The sequence below is a fragment of the Nanorana parkeri genome, unplaced genomic scaffold (assembly GCF_000935625.1).
Source record: "Nanorana parkeri isolate BGI_ZX_2015 unplaced genomic scaffold, ASM93562v1 scaffold533, whole genome shotgun sequence".
Classification (NCBI taxonomy): domain Eukaryota; kingdom Metazoa; phylum Chordata; class Amphibia; order Anura; family Dicroglossidae; genus Nanorana; species Nanorana parkeri.
The window spans coordinates 115,160-127,382 of NW_017306801.1; the positions used below are offsets into that span (position 1 = coordinate 115,160).

The following is a 12,223-nucleotide window of genomic DNA, read 5'->3' on the forward strand; positions in this document are numbered from 1 at the left end:
CCCCCCCCCCCCCCCCCCCCGAAGGAGCCGCTGAATGCCCAGTTCATCTCTAGTCTGTCTAGGGGAGGGGTCTCAAATTCAATTCCCTCGAGGGCCACTCGACAAAATTTTTTCTCTCCAGGGGGCCGCTCGCCAAATTTCAAACTTTTAAAATGAGAACTATGAGGTGATTTTGACTCAGCCTCATAGTTCAAGCCGACGTGTGACAATGAAACTGTCACACGTCGACTCTATAGATCGAGGAGTGAACGCATACCGCCTAGAGCTGCAGCTAACGATTATTTTTTAAAATCGATTAGTTGGACGATTATTAAGTTCGATTAATCGGTTAATCGGATAAAAAAATTAAATACATTTTAAAAAATGGATTTGATTAGTTGTTGCAGCCCTAATACCGTCGCTCGCTCACTTCTCTACCCTGTCCCTGCAGAGAGCCGTGACTGTCACTCACGGCACCCTGCAGGGATCCCCCCCTCCGATCCCCAGCGCTGACTGGAGGAACGGACGGGGGAGGGGGCGGGTACAGCTGGCTCTGCCTCTAGATAAGCAGAGCCAGCTGTCACTCACGCAGCTGGGTGGATCTCAACAGTAATGTCGGGATCCGTCCCGGCAGCGGCGGTCTCAGTATACCGCGAGCTGTAGCTCCCTATATACTGAGCTTTGGGCTCATGGGAGGACGCTGGTTTATGTCCTCCGGTGACCATGAGGAGAACTATGGGGAAAAGCCTTAACCCCATAGTTCTCCTTTAAAATAAAATGTAACTATATGCGATATGGTACTGCGGTCCCCAACACACACAATAAGGCCCTATTCATATCTGTAGGTTTAGGTGCAATTAGGGATTCCTGCATCAGAAACCTGCATTTTCCTGCAGCAGGAATCCCTAATCTGATGTTTACACGCGGCCGCTGTCACCCATTCAAGTTAATGATCAGGTGACACCAGCTGCATGTAAACGTCTGCACACCGCATGTAATGATACGTGATATTATTACATTCGGTTAGAAAACACTCTCCCTGGATACACAACCATTGCGTCCAGGGAGAGTGATTGATTCCTAACGGAATGTAATAATATCACGCATCATTACATGCGGTGTGCAGGCGTTTATATGCAACTTCTGTCACCTGATCATTGACTTGAATGGGTGACAGCGGCCGCTTTTAAAACGCCAGATTAGGGATTTCTGATGCAGGAAACGCATGTTCCTGATGCAGGAATTCATAATTGCACCTAAAGATACAGGTGTGAATGGAGCCTAATACACTTATACTCTTTCTACCCCCTCCCCCCTTCACATAAAAAAAACAAAAACCTATCCCTGCACATAAAATAATACACCCCACATACACATGAAAAAATACATACACACACACACACACACACACACACACACATTTAGATATATATATCAAATTCCTAGTCCACAATATAATTCCCAGTCCTCCCAAACACCCCCCACATATAACAATATAATTCCCAGTCCTCCCAAACACCCCCCACATATAACAATATAATTCCCTGTTAAACACCCGTAAATTAAATACACAGCCCCCTTCTCCGGCTTACCTTGTTGCAGGGAGGAGGCTGTGAGCGGCGCCACGATCACCGATCCGTTTATCTAGTGGCGATTAGTAATGTCTGCTGCAGACATTACTAATCTAATCAATCCTTTCGGCCTGCGTTACGCAGGCCTCGGGGAAACCTTTCCCTCACACCAGCCTGTGCCCACCCCCAGGCCTCAGGCCTAGCCTGGGGGGCCGGCTGAACAGCACCCAGCCCTATCCCATGGCTGGTCTGAGCACATGGCCAATCCCTCCAGTATATGTACCCTATCCTATGCAGCACTGGCTGAGAGAAGCCCAGTGATTGGCTGCTGTACTGTACATAGACTACAGTGCCTCTCATTGGCTGTCCACAATATGACAGAGTTACACCCCGCCCAGGGGGGTACAGGCAATGCCAGACACCTGGAATTCACCAGATAACTGCCACTACAAATCCAGCCAGGCTGGATACAGCCCTGGCAACCACTAAATGTCTAATAGCCACCTCACAGGAGGTGATGGGGGCTACACAGGCTTTCCTTTTCTATTTCCAAAAAAATAAATAAAATAAATCTAGTTGTCGCATAGAAATTACAAAAATTTAAATCTTTCTCCAAAGTTCTGCAAAAGTCACCCAACTGGTGAGCAGATCAGCCCTCCGATCCCTCCCCATCACATGGCACGGAGCAGGTGGAAGGCGGATGAAGGTCAGTGCAGTGACTTACGGTAAGTAGACGTGGGGGTAGCTCTCCCACAGGGTCTTTGGATTGGATAAATATCCTTCCTGCAACAGGAAATAAAAGTATACATTTTAAGTTTCATATGGAAGTGGACCAGAAACTCTACAGACCTGAAATATTAAGGGGCCAGTTCACACCTATCCCAGTGCGTTCCAGCGCAATTAGCTGCTGGAACGCACTGGATCGCATCCTGGCCAGCTCCCTGCGTTCTGGGGCAGGAGGCGGCGTGGCAGTGCATTCAAGTCAATGGCACCCCTGTGCTTGCAGTGCGATCGCCCGCACCAGAATACGCTCTGGTGCGGGTGAGATAGCACTGCAGGCGGGGGGGCGTGGCTGCGGTGCCATTGAATGAACACATGAATTTTGCATGCTTGAAGTTCCCCTGAGTTGTCAAAGGAGGTTTCATCATGGCACCAGGTAGTGAACTAGGTGCGCACTACTGAAGCAGGGAAGGTTGTTACTGAAGATGGTGAGGTGGGTGTTGGCGAGTACTGCTTTGAGTTTTATGGCTACACTCTGGAGAAGGGTGGGCAGCCTATGGCTGTAAGATTATATGCTCAATTTTTACTGCTGCCTGCCCGTCCCCTCTTGTCTCTGGAGAAAGACTCACAGGAAAAGGCAAATGAGGAGGTAGAAGGATTGAGATAAGTCTCCCACCAAATGTGGTGGCCCCATGATTTCCAATTGGGTCTCCCTTCCCAGCTGCCATTGTTTTTACCCAGTTTGCATTGCCCTCCCTCTCTGTGTTTGCGTGACAAGGACAGGGATGGCGTTTACAAGGAATAAAAAGTAATGATATAGGGAATACAGGAATTTAATGATAAATATGGGAGGGATTACAGCAAATGTTTTGTTGAGTGATCACATCAAAACCTTTGTAATAGACTTTCTGCAGCAGTTCTTTGCCAGGTGTGATTTAGAGACATGTTAGTCCACCCTGCCGCTGTAGCACAAGCACTGCTGTTATTCTCTTCGCTTACCCAGCGTGTTATGCCAGTTATGCCCAATATGTTATCGGATAAAACAAACAGACAGCAAGTGGTTGGATTCCTCGGCAATCTGCCACTAGGGATGAGCTCAGGTTCGGACCCTAACTCTTCTGAGCACAGAACACAAATGGGGTCACCCACTCAATCAGCTGCAGGCTGGGGCATTCCCTGCCCCGCATAAATAAAGGGGTGGCATGCTTGTGCTGACATAATTGACCTTATATGGCTATATTTAGTCAATGTCATTGAAAAAAAATCTAGCCATGTTGCCATATAAGGTCAGTGATGTCACAGCATCCTGTCCCTTTTGCTTACATGCAGCTGCCGGCTCTAGCTGAATGGGCAGCATCCGAATAAACTTTCTACAGGGGTTCGGGTCTGCATGCAGTTTTTTCCAGATCGCACTGGATTGGAACGCAGGTACTGATGTGACGCGCTCTGGTGCCGACGATCGCACTGTGAACGGGGGGCGTGGCTGCGGTGCCATTGACTTGAATGCACTGCCACGCCTTTTAGAGAGACGCAAAATCTAAGCAGATGAAACTTTAGATTAAAGCGTGGAGTAGAAATCTCTTCAAATTAAAGGAAAAACCCCCGCCTCTCACAGTTGTCATTGGAAAAGGTGACCCAATCTGAAGCCACCACTGCAACAGCAGCACAGCTTGGTCCAGGGACACGCCCCCAACCTGCCGATTGGGCGCACATCCTCGACAATAGCATATGTTCCAAATTTGGGGCTGACAGAGCGAATGGCTCCAAGTTCTGACCTCCCTCCCCCCGTGTGCTATGCCACGGATGACATGGAGCAGATTTGGGCAAGACTCGGGGACTTCTACTAGCTGCACTGAAAAAATGCCTGCAATTATTTCTATCACATAACGGCATAACGTTTCTTCTCTGAAAGATCACCCGGCAGTTCAGCTTTAAACATTCAGAGGATACTCACCGAGGCCGATACGTACAGACTCCAAAACATGGAGGCCAGGTGAAACGCGGCGAGCTGCCCGGACTCATTAAAACGGCTTTGTTTTACCTTAGAGAGGTGGAGCCGCCGATTTATTTTCTGGAGATAAAAAGGAAACAAAAGCTTAGGAACCCTCCCCATAGAGTCCCTCCCTAGTGCTGTACAATGACACCGCATTACTTCCCTCTACATGCAAATGTGCTGAAAATGCTAACTGCCTGGCTATCATGTAGCGTGAGTGGCTTTCACACTTTTTAAGCCAGGGACCCTTCCCTCAGACCCACATACAACATGCTTCCCTCAGGCCCACATACAACATGCTTCCCTTGGATACTTACATCTAGAACATACTCCTGTACAATGGCGTGTAGTATGATTGCTATGATGATGTAGAACAGAATAGTGACCAGATCTTTCGCCCCGTAGTGATAGTAGACAATCTCACCCTCTGCAATCCAAGGAGAGCGACATTCATGAATCAGGAACATTGTAACAGAACAAATATAACATATGACGGGGCTTTGAGGAGACCGAGGTACATAAATAAAACAGGACTCCGGGATCAGCACATTTTGTCCTCATACAAGAGTCATGTGTGTTCTTCCCTGAATCTTGGTGAGCTTTGTGTATTTCTTCCAGTATACAGTACAGTAATCCCAGTGAGACTTCCTGTAATAAAGACCGCTCACTGCCACTCGCTCTCCTTGTGCAGGGTGACTGGTCTTGTCTCCGCCCCCTCCTGTAATAAAGACAGCTCACTGCTGCTCTCTCCTTGTGCAGGGTGACTGGTCTTGTCTCCGCCCCTCCCTGTAATAAAGACCGCTCACTGATGCTCGCTCTCCAATTTTTTATGTCACCAAAGCAGAAATAGAAGGGAACTCTTCCATGGGAACAATTGTTTAAAAAGGGATTTTGCCTCACTTCCTGCTGCCCCTACAAGACAGGAAGTGAAAGTGTTTCTTCCCAATGGGAATATCGAGTACAGGGCCTCTGTGAAGCCAAAAAACGGGCCCTTGGGGTTAGCAGGGTAAGTGTAGCATTGACCTACCTGTCAAAAGTGAGCCGTGCTAATACAAGACATTGGCTGCCCTCTAGTGGAGGAATATGAACATGGCACTTAGTCTTCATTTAGACCCGGCCAGAAGCTCTGTGGCAGTATCATGAGAATGAAGAGTCTTCACTTACCCAGAGACTGGAGGCTGCTGTTATACTGAGGTAAGATGAATATAAAGGCGGTCTTCGCAGTGACCTGTGGGGCACAAAGGGAAGGGATCTTTTAGGGATCAACTTGATGTATAAAAATCTCCTATAATATAGACATATAAATAAACACACACTTCCATACATACATACATATATGTTATACTTGTTGGTTATGCGTTTAGCACTGAGATGTTGAGGAATGCTGAATTAAGTTGTACTTGCTGAGCAGGACATTACATGTATGCATACAGGAATACAGCAAGTTTAGGAAACATACATCATAGAGAAACATGCATAGGCATAGATACCAAGACTGCACCACAGCGCCATCTACTGCTAAAAGACGTATCAGTACATTAGTACAAGCTGTAGCATTTCCAGCCAAACTTGCATGTAAAACACACAGACTGGATTTGTCATTTGTCTACCTTACATGTACCCACACAGGAAGGGTGACACCATCACATGGATTTGTGATGGCTCCTGCAGTGGTGCAGACCTGTTAAATTAGGTAAGGATCTCTCAAAAATGGAGTCCCAGGTGGCCGCTATGGGGCCCGGCCAGGACATCCCCCTGATGCTGTGCGTGCTGTCTGGGCCGCTATGGCATCTCAGGCTGCTGGCTGTCACTGGCGGGTGTGAGGAGGAACATGTCGCTGTTAGATTACCGACAACCTGTCAGTGATCTGTGCAGCAGCTGTGGGGGAGGCAGGGCCCGGCGACAGGGGAGGCAGGGCCCGGCGACAGGGGAGGCAGGGCCCGGCGACAGGGGAGGCAGGGCCCGGCGACAGGGGAGGCAGGGCCCGGCGACAGGGGAGGCAGGGCCCGGCGACAGGGGAGGCAGGGCCCGGCGACAGGGGAGGCAGGGCCCGGCAGCGACCATGGAGGTGGACAGCGGATCGGGGCTGACCGGTAAGAGGTGTGCAGACCACCTGAGATCCTGCAGAGCCCACCATAGAGAGTCTATGGCGGGCTCTGCAGGGTCACTCTCAGGTGGGCTCTGCAAGGGGCATAACTAGAAATCACAAAATTTTGCTATGGGGCCCTTTGATTTCTAGTTACGCCCCTGTGTGTAGCCATCATCGTTTGACCGCTCACGGTAGTTTAATGTACAATCAGAATTCGGTTTTCCTCACAGGACAATGGCATTCATTATTTGTGGTCAATAGCTGTGGAAGATTTCAGATCAACTTCCAGCAACGTGTCCCGTGTATAAGTAAGATGCCATCAAATTCAATCTAAAACCCTTTTCTTGGGAGTTCTTTGAGTGACACGGGAAGTCCTACACCTTCAGGACGTCCGAAATGGTCCAACTGAGGGGTGGGCAGCACAGCAAAGCAACTGCTAACAGGCCCGACATAAAACAAGAACTATGGACCGCCTGCAGCTCAAAGACCTGACTGAGGGACCCAAAGCTGGATTCAGATGAGGCACGAAAACATCCACCTGAAGGTGGGAAGAGAAGACCAGGTGGCAGCCTTACAAATCTGGAAAACAGAGGACCAATGCCAGAAAACCCAAGAGGCACTGGCTGCCCTAGTGGAGTCGGCTGGAAGAGCGGAGAACCCAATCCTTAAGACTAAGTCTAAATGGTGGTCTGTCCAAGCCACCTAGAGATGGTAGAACAAGAAGCTGGGCGCCCTTCCTGACTCACACAACCCAAAACACATAGACAGGGGCTGTCTGCCGCAAGGCAAACAAGGCATTTGCCTTGGGTGGCAAAAATGCCGCCCCTAGAACAGTGAGGGGAGCAGTACCCAGGAGCCTCGGCTGCCTAATCGAGGAGGAGGCGGCGTCGAGGAGGAGCAGCAGGAGAGGGCCGGTCCGGGTCCCCAAAGCTTTAGTCGGGCGGCAGAAGAGGCCGGGTACCCGCAGCACAAGAGGACCAATGCGTCCGGTGGTAAAGGAGGCCGGGTCCAGCAGCGGGCGGCTTGAGACAGCAGATGCAGGTAAGAGGATCACACTGTGCTGGTAAAGGGACCCTGCAGAGCCAGCATAGATTCTGCACAGCTCACCTGAAAGTCTCAGGCGGGCTCTGCGGGGTCTATGGTGGGCTCCACGGGGTCTTAGGGGGGCTTTGCAGGATCTGTGGTGGGCTCTGCAGGGTCTCAGGGGGGGGCTGTCTAGGACCTGTGGTGGGCTTTGAAGGGGTCTATGGTGGGCTCTGTATGCCGAGACCCTTCAAGCCCACCAGAGATCCTTCACAGCCCACCTGAGACCCCGCAGAGCCCACCACAGATCCTGCAGAGCCCACTTGAGACACCGCAGAGCCCAGCTGAGACCCCAGCTTTCCTGCGACGCTAATAGCGGAACAAGTCAAAAGCTGGATACAGTATGTGCGCTGTATCCAGCAACTGACAGGTCACGCAAAAAACAACTTAAAAACAGGATGGGTAAAAACAGGATGGGGTGGGGCAAATTTAGTGCGGGGGGCCGAGTTTTGTCTTGACTAGGGCAGCCCCAAACCAAAGTACACCACTGGACATAGAACGAAGGTAAATTTCCTTTTGGGTGAAATGGAGCTGGACACAGGTACAGGAGAACAATGCCCGGGTTAAGGTGGAGAGAAGGGAAGACCTTGAGTAGAAAAGAAGTCCTCCTTGTCCTTCTCCAAGACTATAAAGGATCCCTCGCAGGGTGAAACCGCCAGCTCAGACATTTGCCTGGCGTAGACAATGGCCACAAGAGATACAACCTTGTGGGTCACAGAAGAGAAGGGAGAGTCTTCATAAAAGAAGACAATTTGCTAGAAAGATCACGTTAGTCCATATAACCCGAAGGTTTATGACTTCCTGTGTTCCTCGATAGAAAAGAAAGATATCCATTCCATCAATAACAAAGAACAGACTGCATCTGCGTACTTCCTCCCCATCACTCAGCCACACAAGCTTTGCAGAAGAAGAGAACCACCAGCTGGAGACTCGTAACTCCACATTCCACACAACATACCTCCGGCAACATGAAATAACCCGGTATGTGTAACGTCATGTTTTATACACCGTCACATACATGCATACAGCCGCAGAAATACTTGTACTGAAGCCAGTAAGGGAGGTTTACTGAAATGACTGAAAATTAACTCAATGAAGATCTGAGGATAGTCACTAGGATTGAGAATTGGTTTTCAAAGAGTACCTGTACTTTGGCAATACACAATGATATAAATGAGACGGCAGGAGCGAGGGACTCTGTACTTGGGATCGTCAATGATGAAAATTCTTCTATATTAATAGTGTTAATAAAAGGAACCCGTACTTGGGTCAGACAAGGCCCCTAATCTGAATTGGAGGCCGCTATGAGCCAATCAATGGCGATGGTGCTAGGTTCTCCAGAGACCCAGTTATTCCCCCAATAGGTGCCACCATCTTGCCTCTGGAACAGCCTAGAAGAGGAGCTAAAAGCCAAGCTGAAGAGTAGAGTCTACTCATCAAAGACTACGAGTGTCCCGATACCACTTTTTCAAGACCAAGTACTGTCCTTCATGTACTTGCCAATACCAATTACCGATACCTTTTCTTAAAAGGGACATGACATTTTTTTCCAAAACAATACAGACCAATGATACAGGCCAAGAGCCACTCCGGACAGACAGCGCGAGTTGAGGGAGCTTAACAAGTGGCTCCGGAGCTGGTGTCAGAAGGAAGGTTTTGGTTTCCTGGAGAACTGGGCTGACTTCGCAGTCGGCTATCGGCTCTTCAGCCGAGACGGGCTGCATCTTAATGGGAAAGGTGCAGCATTCCTGGGAGGGAAAATATAGGGCATGATCTCACCAGGGGTGCGTGTACAGATCTCACCAGGGCTGCATGTACAGAATCTGGACGCAGCCTGGTTACATCTGGACTCCAGATGTCACACTCACCAGGGCTGCATCCAGATCTCACCAGGGCTGCCAATGAGTCTCTCCAGGGCTGCGTATAGATGTCACCAGGGCTGCCTATTGGGTCTCTCCAGCGGTGCTGAGCCTGCTCTATGGGCGCGTACTGAGCCGAATGGAGTGGGTGCCGGTCTCGTGCCCGCTCCGAGGCTGTATTCAAGGTGTGGGGCTGCCTCGAGCAGTGCACCAGGAATCAGAAGGAGGAGACATGGGACCTTGCAGGCAGTGTCAAAGACAGCTACTGCCAGGTCCCCGGAAAGGCTGCCTCAGGACCCCACAAGCGTGGGATCTAAGGCAGCCGTTCCGATTAAAAAATGTAAAGGGCCAGTATCGGCCTTCAGTATCAGGGCATTTTCAGGAGTACAAGTACTCCTGAAAATGCCCTGCATCGGCCCCGATACCGGGACATCCCCATCAAAGACACCTCTGCCCTTCCTGCGACAATCCTGCGTCACTATTCTCTGTTTATATGGTTGCTTTGGAGGTCGGAGGGGGTGGAGGAGGTGATAACGGCCTAGCTGTTGGCTCAGTAAGCGTGCTGTGAAGTCTGCTATTGCTTCACATTGTGGCGAAAGGAGGCGTACAAACAGCTGATGGGGCAGATTCTGAAAGTATCACGTGTATATAGTATGGTTGGGGTGATGGGGAGAGGTGCAATTTAAGGCCCAACCCGAACATCTAGTCAAAATTGGCTAAATACATTCCAGGGGCATCAACTCGAAAGGCGCTCCAAGTCTTCCAGTTCATTTCTTTAGAAAGCCGCCACATCCCGAGCAGAAAAGCCTGTACCCTCTTACTTATATGGAAGAAGTGGTCTCTCTGCAGAGGTCCTACACGCCCTATGCCAAGTCAGAGCTAGAGCTCTACCAGTCAGCAAGGAGCATGAGCTTTCCTGTTTGCAGAGCTATAGGCCTGACTTGTCAGGGGGTGTGTTGGACCTTTGTGGAGAGACCACTGCTTCCACATACAGACCAAGTGTCCTTTTTCTACAGCATGCTGACACGGGACAGGCTTCTCTACTCAGGCCTTGGCTGCTTTCTAATGAACTGGGAGACTCTGCACACTTTTAGATGTAATGCTCCTGGTTATGTATTCGGCCGATTCAAAGCTCAGTTGGACTTTAAGGAAAGTTTTAGGACAAGGTCTGTTCTTGTATTATCTGTACGAAGGTTTCTGCAGCCGAGTCGCCGCCGTCACCCTCAAGGCCTCAGGAAGAAGTGAGACTAATTAAAGATTTAATGACTCGAGTAAATACTGCAAATCCCTCCCTGGCCCGAGGCCGTTATAAAAATACAAGATTAATTAAACCCGATATAAATAAACTTGGTTTAACCCTTCCCCGGCTGGAGGTTTAATGAAGGGACGCCCCACTTATTCCATGCTGGGACCCCAACTATCAGGCCGACATTATTCTGGAGCCAAAACAGGATGTAGGACCCCATGTAATGCAACAGGGGTGACATATGTGTTAACCTGTAACCAGGGCTGGATTTCCCACAAGGCCAACAAAGGCCCGGCCTTGGGGTAGCAGGGAGTAGAGGGGCAGCAGGGGTGTGGAATTCCTATCTCCCGATGCCCGGGACATGCAGTTGCGTGTAGCTTTCTACATTTAGCCCTGCTTTGGGCAAGCAGAGCTAAATGTACAGCGGGGAAGACGCCGCTTGTTTTGCACAAGTGATCCCGGTAATGTCATCGAGATAATTTGTATGCAGCCTGCAGGTCTGCCATTCTCCATGGGGGGGGGGGGTTGGTGTGGAGGGGGACACATTGAGGAACCTGGCCTTGGGGCAGCAGAGAGAATAAATCCTGCCCTGCCTGGAACTGGTTCCAGGCTGATGGGCATACAAGTGCTGCAAACCCATCAGACCCTGAGGAAGTGACAACACATTCCAATTGTATTGCATTTTAGGACAAGGTCTGTTCTTGTATTATCTGTACGAAGGTTTCTGTCACCAACTTAAACAATTGCAGGTAGAAGCACATACGAATCAAGCTATCCGGGCAGCACATTGGCTTAGTGGTTAGTACATCTGCTTTGCAGCAATGGGGGGAGGGGGAGGGGGCCTGTTTGAATCCCAGTCAGGACACTATCTGCATGGATCAGTCAATGGAAAGATAGAAGTCCCATCTGCCACCGCAGCAGAGGAACTCAGGGATCTCAGTGGAGGACATGCAGGGAGATGTTGTTACACTTTTAGTCCAGTGTTTACTACCTCCAGGTTCTCGAGCAGAACCTCCATACCGACCTCGGGATACACCATGCTGCGGCCTGTAATCTGCACCTGTGATATATTGATCACAGTCGCCATTGATCTGCTGCATCAATCAGTATCTGTGCGCAGCGATCCAATATTACCGGTGATGGACTAATCCAGTGACACGGACTATTCCTACCCACAGGAGTCTGGACGGACTGGTAGGTGGGATCACCGTCACCGACCTGGAGCGATAGTTCTCGGAAGTCTCACTTTGAAAGATTTCCTAGAAGACGCTGTTGACATTGTTGTCTAGCAGCAGAGAAACAGACCCCCAGACGCAGACAGAACACCGCGTCTCCGAGAAGGCGCTCTTCACATTCTTCTGCCATCATACAACCCAGACTTACTCCAGCCCAATAAGATAGAAGAATACGACTTCGACTGGATGCCGAGAGTGCAACCAGCACCAGGACAATGAGGTGCAACATGGCTACCACTAAAGAGAACCTGTCACTACATCCCAGACTCTATAAATAAATGACAGGGGTCCCTAGGACAAAGGGAGATACCAAGTGTGCAATCAGTGCTAGGAGGTCCAACATGGCTACCATTACTCTGTATTAAAGAGGACTGGTCACTATATTGCCAAAAGTATTGTGTCACCCCTCCAAATCATTGGATTCAGGCACTTCGTGAAATTTTCTGGC

At 49.8% G+C, this 12,223-nt stretch overlaps 1 protein-coding gene across 1 annotated transcript in view; it reads right to left on the bottom strand.

The window, feature by feature from the left end:
* TRAM2 (translocation associated membrane protein 2) overlaps window positions 1-11,579 on the bottom strand; it is a 23,823-nt gene extending 12,244 nt beyond the window's left edge. Inside the window, exons 1-7 of the mRNA XM_018561601.1 lie at window positions 11,532-11,579; window positions 8,022-8,190; window positions 7,202-7,374; window positions 5,428-5,515; window positions 4,581-4,690; window positions 4,225-4,341; window positions 2,275-2,333 (exon numbers count right to left, since the gene is read on the bottom strand). Of these exons, the coding sequence (XP_018417103.1) occupies window positions 2,275-2,333; window positions 4,225-4,341; window positions 4,581-4,690; window positions 5,428-5,515; window positions 7,202-7,374; window positions 8,022-8,190; window positions 11,532-11,579 (764 nt within the window). The remainder of the gene's footprint in view (window positions 1-2,274; window positions 2,334-4,224; window positions 4,342-4,580; window positions 4,691-5,427; window positions 5,516-7,201; window positions 7,375-8,021; window positions 8,191-11,531) is intronic.
* Window positions 11,580-12,223: the final 644 nt, after the last annotated feature.